Source organism: Neomonachus schauinslandi, unplaced genomic scaffold (assembly GCF_002201575.2).
Source record: "Neomonachus schauinslandi unplaced genomic scaffold, ASM220157v2 HiC_scaffold_702, whole genome shotgun sequence".
Taxonomy (NCBI): Eukaryota; Metazoa; Chordata; class Mammalia; order Carnivora; family Phocidae; genus Neomonachus; species Neomonachus schauinslandi.
In genome coordinates this window covers 1-18,227 of record NW_025409392.1, presented here as the reverse complement: position 1 = coordinate 18,227, position 18,227 = coordinate 1, and the positions used below count along the sequence as shown (strand labels likewise).

Below are 18,227 nucleotides of genomic sequence, written 5' to 3'. Positions count from 1 at the left end.
GCATTATTTGTTTCAGAGGTACATATCTGAGCTTCAACAGTCTTGCCCAATTCACAGCGCTTACCAGAGCACATACACTCCCCAGTGTCTATCACCCAGTCACCCCATCCCTCCCACCCCACCCCCCACTCCAGCAACCCTCAGTTTGTTTCCTGAGATTAAGAATTCCTCATATCAGTGAGGAAGCATAGACCTATTTCTAAGTACAGTGGACCTTTGAACAATGTGAGGGTTGGGGCACCAACACCCCTCATAGTAAAAAATTCTTGTATAACTTATGACTCCCCCAAAACTTAACTACTAGTAGCCTACTGTTGGCCAGAAGCCATACTGATAACATACAGTTGATTAACATATATTTCATATGTTCTATGTACTACATACTATATTCTTACAATAAAGTAAAGTAGAGAAAAAGTGTTATTAAGAAAATCATAAGGAAGAGAAAATGCATTTTCAGTTCTGTACTGTAAGAAGTCCACAAATAAGTGAACCCATGCAGTTCAAACTCATGTTGTTCAAGGGTCAACTGTGTAATCATAGAAACACATAAAAGACCTATGAAAACAGGGGATCCCAGGTGGCTCAGTGGTTAAGTGGCCAACTTGATTTTGGCTCAGGTCACGATCTCAGGGTCCTGTGACAGAGCCCTGCCTTGGGCTTAGCGGGGAGTCTACTTGAGGATTCTCTCTCCCCCACTCCCTATGCCCCTCCCCACTCTCATGCTCTCTCTCTCACTCTAAAATAAATAATCTTTTTTCTTTTAAAAAAGACCTATGAAAACATACTACACGTTAAAATAAAAAGCCACCTCGTAGAGTCCAAAGAGCTATCTCTCACCAAAATATATTTAGTACAAATAAATACCTAATTCATAATTCAGTAAGTTCCAGGAAGACATGGTATCTTGGCACAAAAATAAGGAAATATGTAAAGAGGTAGCAATCTGAGATTAGGAAAAACTGCTTTGAGCCAAAAGTCATTTTTTCTTACTATGTCTAATCACAGTAACAGATGAATTTACTTTACTTACCACTTGCTCCTGAAAATTTTAAGATGACTCTCAACTGTCAACCTCATGGTTATGACCTTTCATAGCTATGTAAAGTAAAGCAATACCTGCCAATAGAAGCTTAGCTCCTTGTGTAAATATTTTTTCTCATATAGGATAGATAGCCTTGGTAGAAGTTTATTTCATATTGTTATACACCATAATCTACTTGTTAGTTTTTCCATTAACAAGCAAAGAATTTCAGCATATGCTCAAGATGAATTTATCTGAGAAAATTTGCTTTAATACGATAAATAGAAGCCTCTTTTACCCTAGAAATCCTATTTAATTCAAAATATACTCATCATTCATCTTTTATGGCAAGTGATTTTGGTATTGAAATACAATTTTCAAAGTTGTCTAAAAAATTAAGATATTTACTTACTGTCTTAGTATTATTTTAGTTTTACTTTTAAAAGTTAATTAAGAAGTTCTGTCTCATTGAGTGGATGCAAATACAAAAGTTTTTATTTAGCCTTAGAGTACTCATTTATTCTGAATAACTCAGTCTAATCATCATCTATTTGTACCCCATCTCAGCTATGGTATCTGCCTAAGCATCGTCTTACCATAGGATCCAACAATCGAGATGGATACTTATCTCCACACACAAAGTTGCATATGGATGTTTATAGCAACTTTATTTGTAATTGTCAAAACTAAAAGCCTGTACACGGATGCTTATAGCAGCTTTATTCTTAATTGCCCAAGCTTGGAAGCTGTTTAGGTGTCCTTCAATAGGTGATACATCCAGACAACATAATATTATCCGGCACTAAAAAGAAATGAGCTATCAAGTCATGAAAAGACAAGGAAGAAACCTAAATGCATATTACTAAGTGAAAGAGACCAATTTGAAATGGCTACATACTATATAATTCCAACTATGTGACATTCTGGAAAAGGCCAAACTATGGACAGAGTAATAAATTAGTGATTGACAGGGGTTAAGGAGGAGGGAGGCAGAGCACAAAGGATTTTTCAGTCAGTGAAAGTACTCTATATGATACCATAATGATTGATACCTGTTATTAAACATTTTTCAAAAAAAAATACAAACAAAACAAAACTTGGAAGCTGGTACAGCCACTCTGGAAAACAGTATGGAGTTTCCTCAAGAAGTTAAAAATAGAGCTACCTTACTACCCAACAATTACACTACTGTGTATTTATCCTATAGATACAGATGTAATGAAGAGAAGGGAAAACTGCACCCATTGTTCATAGCAGCAATGTCCACAATAGCCAAACTGTGGAAGGAGCTGAGATGTGCTTCAACAGATGAATGGATAAAGAAGATATGGTTCATATATACAGTGGAATATTACTCAGCCATCAGAAAGGATGAATACCTACCATTTACATCAACATGGATGGAACTGGAGGGTATAATGCTAAGTGAAATAAATCAATCAGAGAAAGATAATTATCATATGATTTCACTCATATGTAGAATATAAAGAATAACACAGCGGATCATAGGGGAAGGAAGAGAAAACTGAATGGGAAGAAATCAGACAGGGAGACAAATGATGAGAGACTCTTGACTCTGGGAAACAAACTGAGGGTTAAAGAAAGGGAGGTGGGGTGGGCGGATGGGGTAACTGGGGGATGGGCATTAAGGAGGGCACATGATATGATGAGCATTGGGTGTTATACGCAACTAATGAATCATTGAACACTACATAAAAAACTAATGATGTACTATATGTTGGCTAACTGAATTTAAATAAAATATAAAAAAATTAAAATTAAAAAAAACTTGGAAGCAACAAAGATGTTCTTTCATAAGTGTATTGATAAATAAACTGTGGGACATCCAGACAATGGAATATGATTCAGTGCCAAAAAACACTAGCTATCAAGTAACAAAAGACATGGAGGAAACTTAAATGCATAAGACAAAGGGACAGAAGCAAACTGAAAAGGCTTCATATCATATGATTCTAAAGATAGGACACTGTGGAAAAGGCAAAACCATGGCATCAATAAAAATAACAGTGGTTTCCAAGGGTCGGAAGTCAGGGAAGGGATGAATAGGCAGAACCCGGAGGACTTTTAGGGCAGTGAAAATACTCTGTATGATACTCTAATGATACATGTCATTCATTATACAGTTGTCCAAACCTATGGACTATACGACGGCAAGAAGAGTGAACGCTGTGGTAAACTATGGACTTTGAGGGGTAATAGTGTGTCAGTGTAGGTTCATCCATGTAACAAATGGACCATTCTGGTGGGGATGTTGCTGATGGGGGAGGCTATGCACTGGGGAGGGCACAGGGTATATGGGAAATCTCTGTACTTTCCTCTCAATTTTGTTGTGAACCTAAAACTGCTTGCACTTAAAAAAAAGTCAAAAAATTATTGACTTTTTTTGTTGAGGGAAAATTATAGAGAATGGGCAGAGCAAAAAGTATTGCAGTGCAGGTGTGCTAACAGTGGACAATGCTAAATGGAGTTATAATTAGTGAGTTTTTATTGTTTCATATTTCTATTGTTTCTTTCCCCATATTGTTCTCAATAAACATGTAATAGATTTTACAGAGCAGAAATATTGTTTGTTTTTGGTGAAATCCCCAGGCTGTTTACTTCACAGAACTTAGGAGCAGCCCTTACCACCCTAAAAAGACTCTTCACCCACATTCATGCCCAAGAAGGAAGCCGGCTGAGAATGAGTGCAGATAGGGCAGGCTGGGATTACTGACCAGCTCCACCCTCATCCTCCCACATCTGTTCAGAGTCTCACATTTGTCACTGGGTATCACAAGCAAAACATATTTACAACGAAAGGGAAAATTAATTTATTTTGGTGGAGAGAGCTGTATTAGACTGGGGACACCCGGTGCTCCAGATGCCCATGGTGTTCAGTAATCGCCAATCCCTGACTTTAGGAGCAGTGTGCCCCAGGACAGTGCTGAGCCACAATACACAATTCTGTGAACCAGAGACATATTGAAGGTTTATTCCTTCTTAGTATTCAGGATTCATTCCTCATTGCTGCGGAGGTGAAAAATATAATCATCATCATCATCATCACCATCATCATCACAACCAGTACTTATTAAGCTTTTTCAATGTGTCACACCATTCTTTTTTTAAATTTTATTTTATTATGTTATGTTAGCCACCATACATCATTAGTTTTTGATGTAGTGATCCACGATTCATTGTTTTTGTATAACACCCAGTGCTCCATGCAGTACGTGCCCTCCTTAATACCCACCACCAGGCTAACCCATCCCACCACCCCCTCTCCCCTCTAAAACCCTCAGTTTGTTTCTCAGAGTCCATAGTCTCTCATGGTTCATCTCTCCCTCCGATTTCCTGCCCTTCATTTTTCCTTTCCTTCTCTTAATGTCCTCCATGCTATTCCTTATGTTCCACAAATAAGTGAAACCGTATGATGATTGACTTTCTCTGCTTGACTTATTTCACTTAGCATAATCTCCTCCAGTCCCATCCATGTTGATGTAAAAGTTGGGTATTCATCCTTTCTGATGGCTGAGTAATACTTCATTGTATATGTGGACCACATCTTCTTTATCCATTCATCTGTTGAAGGGCATCTAGGCTCTCTCCACAGTTTGGCTTGCAGACATTGCTGCTATGAACATTGGGGTGCATATGGCCCTTCTTTTCACTACATCTGTGTCTTTGGGGTAAATACCCAGGAGTGCAATTACTGGGTCATAGGGTAGCTCTATTTTTAATTTTTTGAGGCACCTCCACACTGTTTTCCAAAGTGGCTGTACCAACTTGCATTCCCACCAACAGTGTAAGAGGGTTCCCCTTTCTCCACAACCTCTCCAACATTTGTTGTTTCTTGCCTTGTCCATTTTTGCCATTCTAACTGGTGTAAGGTGGTATCTCAATGTGGTTTTGATTTGAATTTCCCTGATGGCTAATGATGGTGAACATTTTCTCATGTGTCTGTTAGCCATTTGTATGTCTTCTTTGGAGAAGTGTCTGTTCATGTCTTCTGCCCATTTATGGACTTGATTATTTGTTTTTTGGGTGTTGAGTTTGAGAAGTTCTTTATAGATTTTGGATACCAGCCCTTTATCTGTAGTGTCATTTGCAAATATCTTCTCCCATTCTGTGGGCTGCCTCTTTGTTTTGTTGACTGTTTCCTTTGCTGTGCAGAAGCTTTTTATCTTGATGAAATCCCAAAAGTTCATTTTTGCTTTTGTTTCACTAGCCTTTGGAGATGTATCTTGAAAGAAGTTGCTGTGGCCGATGTCAAAGAGGTTACTGCCTATGTTCTCTTCTAGGATTTTGATGGATTCCTGTCTCACATTGAGGTCTTTTATCCATTTTGAGTTTATCTTTGTGTATGGTGTTAGAGAATGGTCGAGTTTCATTCTTCTGCATGTGGCTGTCCAATTTTCCCAGCACCATTTATTGAAGAGACTGTCTTTTTTCCATTGCATATTTTTTCCTGCTTTGTCAAAGATTATTTGACCGTAGAGTTGAGGGTCCATATCTGGGCTCTCTATTCTGTTCCATTGGTCTATATGTCTGTTTTTGTGCCAGTACCATGCTGTCTTGGTGATCACTGCTTAGTAATATAGCTTGAAATTGGGCAACGTGATGCCCCCAGCTTTGTTTTTCTTTTTCAACATTTCCTTGGTGATTCGGGGTCTTTTCTGATTCCATAAAAATCCATCTATGAAAAACCCACAGTGAATAACATCCTCAATGGGGAAAAGCTGGGAGCTTTTCCCTTAAGATCAGGAACACGTCAAGGATGCCCACTCTTGCCACTATTGTTCAACATAGCACTAGAAGTCCTAGCAACAGCAATTAGACAACAAAAAGAAATAAAAGGTATTCAAATTGGCAAAGAAAAAGTCAAACTCTCTCTTTTTGCAGATGACTTGATACTTTATGTGGAAAACCGAAAAGACTCCACCCCCAAATTACTAGAATTCATACAGCAATTCAGTAATGTGGCAGGATACAAAATCAATGCACAGAAATCAGTTGCTTTCTTATACACTAACAATGCAATTGTAGAAAGAGAAATTAGAGAAATTATTCCATTTACAATAGCACCCAAACCATAAGATACCTCAGAATAAACCTAGCAAAAGAGGTAAAAGATCTATACTCTAGGAACTACAGAACACCCATGAAAGAAATTAAAGAAGACACAAAAAGATGAAAAAACATTCCATGCTCATGGATAGGAAGAATAAACATTGTTATAATGTCTAGGCTGCCCAGAGCAATCTATACCTTCAATGCCATCCTGATCAAAATTCCAATGACATTTTTCAAAGTACTGGAACAAACAATCCTAAAATGTGTCATACCATTCTTACATGCTTTTAAGTAATATTCAATCCTCACAACTATCCTATGAAATAGGTATTAATATTCCTCCCTACATGAAGCTTAAGATGTCAACTGTATTTTTCAGGATAAGACAGCTGGTAAGTCTTGCAGTCAGGAATCATATCCTAGAAGCTGGACTCCAGAGTCCAAGCTCTTCACCACTATGTAGGACTTTGCAACAATTTTCAGACAAAGGGGAAGAAAGGCATCCCCAGAACCCTGGAAAATACAGAGATACTAAAATCACAGTTATTTTATTTAATAAGCATTTTACATAGCATTTCTTATTTGACATTAGAACTCACGGTCATAAGAACTTTATAATTAGAAAATCTGAACAGATCAGTGAGGAGTACAGATTGACTCAGTAATCAAAAACTTCCCAACACAGAAGACCCCAGGGCCAGATGACCTCACTGGCAATTTCTACCAAACATCTAAAGAGGAATTAACACCCACCCCTCTCAGACACTTCCAAAAAGCTGAAGAGGAGGGAACACTTATGAATTCATTGTATGAAGCCAATGTGAGCCTGATACCAAAGCCACAGAAGGAAGGACACTAAAAGAAAATTGTAGACCAATAACCCCGATGGAACCCACTATTTGTCTCATAAATCTTCAGTGGGTAGGCAGTCAAGAAGTTGTCATGTAAGGCTCTTATAAACAGGAGTGTAGTGCATTGAAGAGCAATAAAAGTCAAAGGCAAAAACTGAACAAATGAGAAGATTGATTTTATTCAGACTATTGCAGGAAGAGCACCCCAGATCCAAAGATCAGAGTGTTTCAGCAGGATGGTTTTGCCTTAAGACTTCTATAGGGAGAAAGAAACAAGTTACAGGTGGGGAAATTTGTCATTGAGAAAACCAATTGTTTTGAAGTCAGGGGACTTCTCAGTCAGCTGAACAAAAAGAGCTTTCTCTGTGTCTAGCCAGTTTCAGGGAAAAAAGAATTCTAAGCTTAGCTAATCATTCATGAGACAAAGAATAGGAAGTTGGAGAGTCTATTTGGCCACCTCAGCAGGTGGAAATAAAAGGGGAAAGGTCTGTGTTTGGTCTTGTCACAGGTAAATAAGGGAGTCATCCTGAGATTTATGGGAGCCACGAGAAAGAGTGGACAAAGTCTCTAGTAACTCCTGTGTGGAAGGGTAGTTCTTTGTGGTAAGCCATTTCCCTGAACACAAAATTCTGAGGATTTTTTTTTATTAACATATAATGTATTTGTTCAGGGGTACAGGTCTGTGATTCATCAGTCTTACACAATTCACAGTTCTCACCATAGCACATACCCTACCCAACATCCATCACCCAGCCACCACATCCCCCCCACCCCCCTGCTCTCCAGCAACCCTCAGTTTGTTTCCTGATTTAAGAGACTCTTATGATTTGTCTCCCTCTCTGGTTTCATCTTGTTTCATTTTTCCCTCCCTTCCCCTACGATCCTCTGTCTTGTTTCTCAAATTCCTCATATCAGTGAGATCATATGATACTTGTCTTTCTCTGATTGACTTATTTCGCTTAGCATAATACCCTCTAGTTCCAACCACGTCATTGCAAATGGCAAGATTTCATTTTCAAAATTCTGAGGTTTTTTAACAGAAAGACATAGTGAGAGAGAGAACACAAGCAGGGGGAGTGGGAGAGGGAGAAGCAGGCTTCCCGCTGAGCAAGGAGCCCAAAGTGGGGCTCGATCCCAGGACTCTGGGATCAGGACCTGAGCCGAAGGCAGATACTCAATGACTGAGCCACCCAGGTGCCCCAACAGTCACTGTTTTCTGGGAGCACAGGGCTCAGATAAAGTTCAACATGTCAGAGGAAATCCAGAGATTCAGTTCCGAGTTCTGACTTTTCCAATAACTTCCATGAGGACCACAGCTTCCTCATCATAAAAATGGGGGAAGGGGATGATTTATTAAATGTATTTCATATCTCAGTGTTTGGTGAGTCTCTGAGAATGGCAGAGGGACCCTTTAGAAGAAGGGAGAGGCCAAGTGGGGCAGAGAGAGGGGGGACAGAGTCACAAAGGGAGGAGGAAACAACAAAGAAAGGCTACGTCACAGAGAGGGGAGGAAAAATGTCAGCAGATACATCAGGACTCCTGAGATATTTGGGATCAGAAAAGAGCAACTCCCCTGCCTTATGTGCCATTCATTCAGTAGTTAATGAGTGCCTACATTGTCCTAACGTTCAAGGCACTTTCCCATGGCTATGGCCTCAGAAGCTACTTTGCCCATCTTTTTTCCTTAAATCGGTTGTTCCCAACTGGGAATGATTTTGACCCCAAGGGAACATTTAGCAATGTCTGGAGATATTTTGGTTATCACAACTCTGAGGAGGGGCTAGTGGTACTTGTAACTAAGACCAGGGACACTAATAAATATCCTACAGAGTGCAGGGCAGTCCCCACAACACAGAATTACCTGGCGCCAAATGTCAGTTCTGCCTTCTAGTTAATCATCTTTTTATCAGAAAAATTTCAAATGTAAAAGAAACAAACTACTTCAGGAGGGATGATTTGCTAAAGCAGAAGAAACATCCTGGTAGGCCATTCAGATGTGTGGGAGTAGACTCTGGTTATATGTAGTTAGAGGTTAGTTCTTCCTGAGATTCACTTATTCTGGACACTTCTGCCATACCTCATTAATTATGACAACTGCTCCAGGAACACATTTCTTAGATTATTCTAAGAATTCTATCTGCTCCCTAGAGTCATCCCTTAATTTGGTAGAGTTCAGATTGTTCTCCTTAATTATGTTTATGGCATCACAGTGGAGGACACGACCCCTGAAATGAGGCTGCTTGAGTTTGAACCCTGTGTTGAGCACTGAAGAGTATAAAACTTTGAGCAAAACATGTAATTTCTCTAAGCTTCACCCTCCCCATCTATAAAATGGTAAAAATTAGAACACCACTTATGAAGCAGTTGGTAAGGATTGAATGAATTGATGTATATAAATCCCATCCACAGTGCCTGACACATAGGAAGCACTCCATAAATTTCAATTCTATTATCATTGGCCAAGATTTCTGCATTATCATCGTGTCCAGAATGTGGTGAACTTATGCGGGAAGTGTTGTACAGCAGTTAAGCACACAGACTCTGAAGCCAGATTTCCTGGGTTGGAAGCCTTACCCCACCATGTACTTGCTATGTGATTTTGGTCAAGTCTCCTGCAATTTTGTGTGCCTCAGTTTTCCCATACATAAAGTGGGGATAGTAAGAGGTACCTTCTAGGGTTGTAATGAGAATTATTAAATTAATATATGCAAAGTTTTTGTATATGTAAAGTATATAGTAAGTTCTAGTAAATGTAAGTGATTTTTTCACTCTTCTGTCTAGATCGATCATAGCTTCAATTCAGAACAATTTTTCTTTTCTCAAGGAAACAAGTTGTCCCTATTAATAATGGAAAGTTAACATGGATATCCAAGGCCAGAGATACCACAAAAAATTATATAATAGTGAAAGAGCCAATGTTAATTAAACATCAAGGGGGTAGTGTTCAAGGTGGTCCTCAAGATAAAAGTTCACAGTTGAGACAACCAAGTACCTAAGACTTTTGTCTGGGAAATAGGACACCCATAGCCCCGTTCCGTGACCTTACTCCAACATACTTTTCTATTATGGGGAACACATCGCACCAGGTGGGATTATTACTTCAATTCCCATAAACTTCTGGAAAAGTAGACAAAAGCTAATGTTTAAATCTGATGCTGAATTATCTTCAATTTGGCACAGAATTGAATTCTAATTTTGGATTTGTGAATTTCCAGTAAAACCACTTTTCTGGCACCCATGGCCATGGGTGTCGATATCAAACCTGGAGGTATAAATAGTTGTGGATGAGAAATGTTCATCACTCTCCCCAGTCCAGATCCAGGGAGCAACGATGAAGGCCTTCATCTTCCTTGCCCTGCTGGGAGGCACTGGTGAGCCTATAATAATAATAAATGAATCAGTGGGTGTCCATGATGTATTTGTTTGCGCTTTGTACTCTGAAAGACAACAATGAATGTTGAATAGAATCTCTGTATTCAAGAAGCTTAAAATATTGAAATGACAGCATATATAGTAGTCCTCTCTTTTCTGCAGCAGCTACATCCACCCCCAGTAGATGTCTGAAGCCACAGATAGTACTGAACTCTATATATACTGTGTTTTTCCCCCGCCTATACATACCCATGATAAAGTTTAAATTATAAATTAGGCACAGTAAGGGATTACCAATAAAACTAATAATAACAGGACAATTATAACAATGTACTGTAATAAAAGTTATGTGACTGTGCTCTTCTGTCTCTCAAAATAACTTATTGTACTGTACTCACCTTTCTTGTGATGATGTGAGGTGATAAAATGCCTACATGATGAGATGAAGTGGGGTAAATGATATAGGTATTGTAACGTAGTGTGAGGCTATAATGATCTTTGGAGGACACATCAGAAAATGGATCATCTGCTTCGTGACTCTGGTTAACCAAGCGTAACAAAAACCACAGTAACAGTAAGAGGGGGATTACAGTCGTACAAATGTCTATACATAATTAAATCTCCCTTGTGGGGGAAAGATGATAGTGAGTAAGAGTAATTAGCCTAGAAAGTATAAGGAGGCAGAAATTGCCCTGAACTTCAAGGAAAAATCTATGGAGAAAAGAAAAAGGAAAGGAAAGTTAACATTAAGGAAATGTTGTTTTGACCTTTCTAAGCATTTGGAATTAATAACTGGAAGTGAAAATTGGGACTAGTGACTAGTCTTGGGCTCACTGAAGACTCTATGAGGGTCAGAGCCTGCGTCTTTTCTACACTGATGGGCATCTTCACAAGGACCTTAACAGGTGAAGGTACTTCATTTCTCATGAATAAAAGCTATGGGCTGGGTTTTACAACATTTTTGCTAATGAAATCTCTCTGGTGTAAAATAATGTATCATTTAATCACCAAAAGAAAGAAAAATGTCTATTTCTGTTTTTTATACTACCAAATTTATACAAATCTTACTATTAAACTTTCCCCAATTAGACAGGTATAAATTCAATACATTAGTCTATACATATGGAAATGGCTTTCCCAAAATTACTTTAAAATACTTGGGAAATAGGGTACATACAATATAATCATAGACTTTGGGAGCCATCCAAATCTTAATAAATCAGTGGGCAGACTTCAGAATGCTGAGTAAATTTTAAAATGTTGGGAAGAAAATTGAGATAAGGGGCAAGATTGGAAAGGAAAACCATATAATGTTCTATGAAATTATTTCGTGAAAATTTTAGGCAAGAACCAAAAAGAGAAATTGGGGGAACAAGAATACAAAACTCCCAATTCCTTCCAGGCCTGAATATTCTTAGGGGGCTTCTAAAATCGTCCTTTCTGTTACTTCACGGGGATATCTATCCTATACCAACTACCAAAAATAAACATAAGCATGGTTACTGTAAAACCTTATTAAGCTTATTTACGTGACTGTTGAGCAAAGTTTTGTATAAAAAGTATTCTTTATACCCTTAGATAGTAATGTTCAGGGCATTTATTATATAGAGTCTCTGATCGAGGTGTGTGTGTGTTTGTGTGTGTGTGTGTGTGTGTGTGTGTGTTGCTTATGTTAAAAAACAGTATATCAAATTTAAAGCATAAATTAAAAAATTAGACACATAATAGTATAAGTAGGGTATGTGTTAAAGGAATAGAATAATGAGATTTGGGGAAAAATATGTAAAAATTATGTATTCACCATTTCCTGATTATATGTCAAGGGAAAACATTATCTTCTCTTTACTAGTTAATCTGAAAAAACTCTGAGGTAAGTAGAAACTCCAAGATGGATCTGATCTGTTTACCTGATTGTTTCCAATTTTTGTCAGTTGCTTTCCCCATTGATGATGATGACAAGATCATTGGGGGCTACACCTGTCAGAAGAATTCTGTCCCCTACCAGGTGTTCCTGAACTTGGGCTACCTCTTCTGTGGCGGCTCCCTCATCAATTCCCAGTGGGTGGTGTCCGCAGCTCACTGCTACAAGTCGTAAGTAACCAGTCCTCACATCCCTGTTTTCTCAAATCAACTCATGCCCCAACTCTACCAAACACAATCAGGGTAAACTGCACAGTTATACTTGAGGGCAGAGCATTCAGATTCTAAGAGCCTCATCATTCCTCCCAGGCACTGAATGATGCACTGAGGCAAGTTTACATGGAAAAGTAAACTTAGAGTTCCTTGATGTCCTTCCAAATGATGGTACCAAAGACATGGGAGGGGAGCTAGTGAGTGATGAAATATACTTAGAACTAGCTTAAGAGCATTATCAATAAATAGTCCTAATCATGATAGCTCAATCAGGAAAAAAATGGCATATGGAGGTAATAACCCACATGAAGCTTTCAGTAAAACATTAAAAATAAGCACAATTCATTCTGCCCCCTTAAAATTCTTTTATGTCTCTGATTCCTGCCACATCTCCCTACAGTAATCGGTAATCCCAACCAGAGGAGGCGTAACAGGTGCTGAATAGTCACCACCAATTCCTGTTTCACTTCCCATCTTTTTATTGGCATCACTTAGTCATGGGAAATAACTTTCTAACACAATGGTGGGCTATAAGTCTATACTGGTAGGGACACCCACCTAAGAGTTACTCTCACCTGCACTATGACTGGTAGGGCTCCCTTTAGTGCACAATTACCTATGTGTGGAAATGCTTGCCGGGGATGGTGTTCATGCTGATGCTCATGAATGGGGTGAACAGGGAAAGGGGAAAACCTCAAGTTGGCCCTCAAGGAACTTTGCATCCTTTAATCCAGCCGAATCCAGGTGCGTCTGGGAGAACACAACATTGCAGTCTCTGAGAGTGCTGAGCAATTCATCAATTCAGCCAAGGTCATCCGCCACCCCAAATACAATGAAAAAACTTTTGATAATGACATCATGTTGATCAAACTGAGCTCACCTGCCACTCTCAACTCTCGAGTGTCTGCTGTCTCTCTGCCAAAATCCTGTGCAGCTGCTGGTACCCAGTGCCTCATCTCTGGCTGGGGGAATCTCCAGAGCGTTGGGGGTAAGTGTCACAGGGAACAAAAGCACCAACTCTGGAAATCCTAGAAGGGAAAGACATGTCGAGGGTCAGTTAGTCCAAATTGTCACTCAAGGCAAGATTCCTAGAGGATAGTTTGTAGACATATGGAGTCTTAGGAAGATTCCTTTGCTGGAAAACACAACAAAAATGAGCTATGATAAAGATGGCAGATATTCAACTGAAGTGTGATTAGTGATTTGCAAAGAAGTAGAAACTGAGGAGGTAAACAGAACAGAAGGCTTGGGTACTGCCTAAAGTAGAGAATTGCTTGAGACATAGTCTAGATTTGAGATCTATTGTCAATGATGCTAATGTCAGAGAGAACACTTATTGACTAAAACTGTTGGAAAGACTTTCCAATAACAGTTGTTCTTCCAAAATAGAAGTTACTGGCAATCTGAGAGAGTAGGGAAGGTGTTGGGGGGCGGGGGGGAGATTGGGAAAATTTTCTAGGAATCCTGTGGAAAATATTCTTCCATTTTTACTGTTGCACCCATCAGAAAAGTTTCCTGATGCCCTGCAGTGTCTTCAAGCGCCCATCCTCTCTGACAGCACTTGCCGCAATGCCTACCCTGGCAAGATCAGCAGCAACATGATCTGTCTGGGCTACCTGCAGGGTGGGAAGGATGCCTGCCAGGTCAGTTTCTTTGTACTCATTTCAGCAGAACTTCATGCCCTTCCACTTTAGTTCCCTTTCCCAAAACACAGATTGAAAAGCTGTCTCTGGGATGGATTATAAGGGACCACAGAGAGATTTGGGATCAGTGATAAATTTTCTTTTTGAGACATTAATGTCTAAGTCCAAGAGTAAAAAGATACACAGAAGATGATGTACAAACAGGACATCCAGGCACCCTGCTGAGGAGGTATGTTGTAGAAGGAAGCTTTCTGATAAAAGCAGGGCTAGCTGGGCAGCACTGCACTCACCAGTCCTCACCTCTTCTTGGCCCTGCATGCCTACAACTAAGAAAAGAGCAGGAGCTAGAAGGAGGGAGGAGAAAGGAGAGGCATGCTGTTAGAGATTGAGAATTGGATTTCCAGGGGAAGGGAAGGTGCTTCCTAGAGAATCAGCTACCCGAGAAAATGGACCCAGGGTAATGGAGAAACAGGGTTTTTGCCTTTCCCCCCTCTTGGCATAGTTGAGAGTTCTTACTGTCTCTTCCCTCTTGTGCAGGGTGATTCTGGTGGCCCTGTGGTCTGCAACAGAGAGCTCCAAGGCATTGTCTCCTGGGGTATCGGCTGTGCTCAAAAAGGCAAACCTGGTGTCTACACCAAGGTCTGCAACTACGTGAGCTGGATTCGGCGGACCATCACTGCCAACTAAGCATGTAAGCATGTGTACCGCTCTGTGCACCATCCCGTTAGTCACCTTCACCTTCCAACCATACCTGAAAACAATATCAAATAAAAACACTTTGTTCCACATTGCATGTGTCCAAAAACTGTCCTTACTTAATATTTATGAACTTTCTCTTCAAACCGGCTTCTGAGTAAGAGGGTAGACTCGGAACTGAACAATTACACAAAGATAGAAATGGAGAGGTTATGTCATGATTCATTCAGCCTGCTCAAAATGAATTTACTGATCAACTACTATCTGCTAGGCTCTGTGTGGTCCACTGAGGATATAAGTATGGATAAGCTTAGAGGTCACTGTTACCATCACATTTTTGAACAGATGATGACACCAAGGTGCAGAATGTGAAAATCAACTGCCCAAAGTCTCTCGACAAGCTCATAGTCAGGTGGAGACCAAGCTCCAGCTGTCTTGATTCCCAATGCATTGCCGCTGCTGGGACACCACGGGCTCCTTCTGTGCCCTAATCTATCTGAAACTCTGTGAGGCTAGATGAGGGAAACCACCAGGTGGAGAAATTTTTACAAATCACCGATGTCCTGCATTCTCCAAGGTTTTACCGACTTATATGTTCCCCTTCTCTGAGATCTTTCTTGTTTTCCCACTGGGGTTTTATTGCTATAGCAGCCATGATGTCTGCAAGCAATCTGTGCCCCTCTTCCACCAGCAGTCCCCCAAATCCCAGTCCAAATAATGTGGTATTTTGAACTTTAAGAAAAAGAAAGCGCAAATGCACTTTTGGACATTTGTAAAAATAGATCTATTACATCCAGTTCATAGAAGATTTGTCTACAGAGTTCGTTTGGAGTACAGGTCCCAACACATGATTCCTATGCATATCCGGTGTAGATCCAGGAAGAAGATATCATGGGATCTGAGCATGGAAACACTGGAGCAGGTGGAGGAGGTCTGAAAGGGGGAAAGGTTCACAACCTCAGGAATAAGGTGAAGAAGGGATATTGTCTTAGTTTAGACTGCTATAACAAAAATGCCATAGCCCAGGTGACTTAAACCACAAACTAATTTCTCATGGTTCAGGAGGCTGAGAAGTCCAATGTGCCATGGAAATAGTGGGAGCCCACTTCCCGGGTTGTAGACAGTGGCCTTCTCACTGTGTCCTCACATGGCAGAGAGAGGGCTCTAATCTCTTCTTATAAGGACACTAATCCCATCATGGGTGCTCCACCTTTATGACCTTATCTAAACCTTATGAAGGCCCTACCTCCTAATACCATCCCACTGTGGATTAGGGTTTGAGCACATACATTTGGTGTGGGGGGGACACGAACATGCAGTCCATACCGGGTATCTTGGAAGAGGAAAGTATGGCAAGGTACACACCCCATTACCAAATTTCTATTCCTCTGTAACTCTGGATGGCACATGCATAGGGAACAGTCCTGAGCCCTTAATATCGCCTTGTCAATGCCTCCAGGATGGAGCCCAAATTCCTTAGCCTTGCATTCAAGGCTCTTAACTATTTGGTCATAACTAAGCTGTCCTGTCTTATTTCCATAGTTCTCATTGAGTTGCTTTTATGTTTGCATAGAGCCTAAATTAATTTCATATATAACTCCTCTTTGTTAAAATCCGTAGCTTTAGATCTACCCTAACTAAACATCTCAGGCTTCTCTCCAGAAGCAAATGAGCTTAAAGATGCTCCTGTTTCCTCTAAAATGCCTTCTGTTCCACCCCATCACCACCACCAATATACACCTACCCACCTCAGTCCAAGTAGAGTGCAGATTCAGAGATTGGACAGGCTAAGTGAGACAGATAAAAGATGAGAGATCAGGGCAGGCCCAAAGAGAAGTATGAAAAAAACAAACAAATCCTATTTCTTGATACCATTCAATAGACTCTTTTCAACCTCTTTTGTCACTTTCTCTCTCGTCTTTTTAAAATCTGACTCTTTGTAATTTGTAAATTTATATTAAAATGTAAAATCTGTATACCCTTTGACCCAGCAACTTCACTTCTAGAAGTCTATCCTATTAAAACATGGATATAAAAACAAAAACCAAGTATAAATGGGCGTGTAGCATTTAGAAGTCATTCGGTTGCAAGGAATAGAATATCCAACTCATTTGGTCTTTAAAAATGCACCAGTGGAAGCTTAGAAATGGGGAAGGCTTCGAGGATGTTTTGCTTCAGCAATGCAAAAATGTCAAGGACCCAACTTATTCTGGGCTCTGCCTGTGCATTTCTGTCATTTCCTGTCGTTACTGTCAGTTTATCCTAGGGATAAAGCCTTGTGATCAAAATGGCCCTCGGGGCCCGATTCTCCCTCTTCTGTATCCAGGGAGAGAAATAAACAAAGTTGCTCCCAGTAGATCTAGAAAGCTTCTTTCCCAGATGCCCCTGGCAGACATCATACTGTGTGTCTTTAGCTGAATTTGGTCACTTGCACAACCCTGAGACAACAATCAAATGGGATTATGCTGATTAATTTACAATGAAGCGACATGGTGTAGCGTCAGAGCAAGGGGTGGACTTTTCATTCTGCAAGAAATCTGGCCTACTTGGTATATGTTTGGTTAACTGAGTAGTTATAAGGGTAGTCACCAAGAGAAGGAGGAGTGGATGTTAAGGAGGCAGCCACAGTCTCTACTAGAGTAATCTAGGGTGCTTATCGATATATTATCTATGAAATCCTGAAAATCCAGAAACAACTCAAATATCCATTTAATAGATGATTGATTAAATAAACCTGGCGTGTCCCTCAGTGGAAACAATGGAACTCTTCTATTCATATATTCAACCACTTACTCAATGAATACTTACTGAAGACCTACAATGTGCCAACCCTGTTTTATGCACTAAAGATACAGCAGAACAAAACAGTCAAAACCCTACCCTCACGGTATATATATTTTCACTTGGTAAATAGAAAACAAATAAAGAGAGACTGTGGAAGGTAATGCTGATCCATGCAAATTCTGCAAAAAAGCAAACTGGATAAAGGTGTGAGTGACTGGAAAGCATAGATCTACTTTTTTTTTTTTTAATTTTTTAACTGTTATGTTAATCACCATACATTACATCATTAGTTTTAGATGTAGTGTTCCATGATTCATTGTTTGTGCATAACACCCAGTGCTCCATGCAGAATGTGCCCTCTTTAATACCCATCACCAGGCTAACCCATTCTCCCACCCCCCTCCCCTCTAGAACCCTCAGTTTGTTTTTCAGAGTCCATCGTCTCTCATGGTTTGTCTCCCCCTCTGATTTCCCCCCTTCATTCTTCCCCTCCTGCTATCTTCTTCTTCTTTTTTTTTCTTAACATGTATTGCATTATTTGTTTCAGAGGTACATATCTGAGCTTCAACAGTCTTGCCCAATTCACAGCGCTTACCAGAGCACATACACTCCCCAGTGTCTATCACCCAGTCACCCCATCCCTCCCACCCC

At 40.0% G+C, this 18,227-nt stretch overlaps 1 protein-coding gene across 2 annotated transcripts; it reads left to right on the top strand.

Annotated features, from left to right (window-relative positions):
* Positions 1-10,155: 10,155 nt before the first annotated feature.
* On the top strand, positions 10,156-14,884 carry LOC110582989 (cationic trypsin). 2 transcript variants are annotated; one of them, XM_021693046.2, is made up of 5 exons: positions 10,156-10,319; positions 12,252-12,411; positions 13,188-13,441; positions 13,960-14,096; positions 14,634-14,878. In XM_021693046.2, exons 1-5 carry the CDS (start codon positions 10,280-10,282, stop codon positions 14,781-14,783), a joined length of 741 nt encoding a protein of 246 aa, XP_021548721.2. In that variant the 5' UTR covers positions 10,156-10,279; the 3' UTR covers positions 14,784-14,878. The 2 variants fall into 2 exon arrangements, with proteins under 2 accessions (XP_021548721.2, XP_044768172.1); XM_044912237.1 differs by lacking the exon at positions 10,156-10,319 and having other exon boundaries at positions 12,209-12,411; positions 14,634-14,884.
* Positions 14,885-18,227: the final 3,343 nt, after the last annotated feature.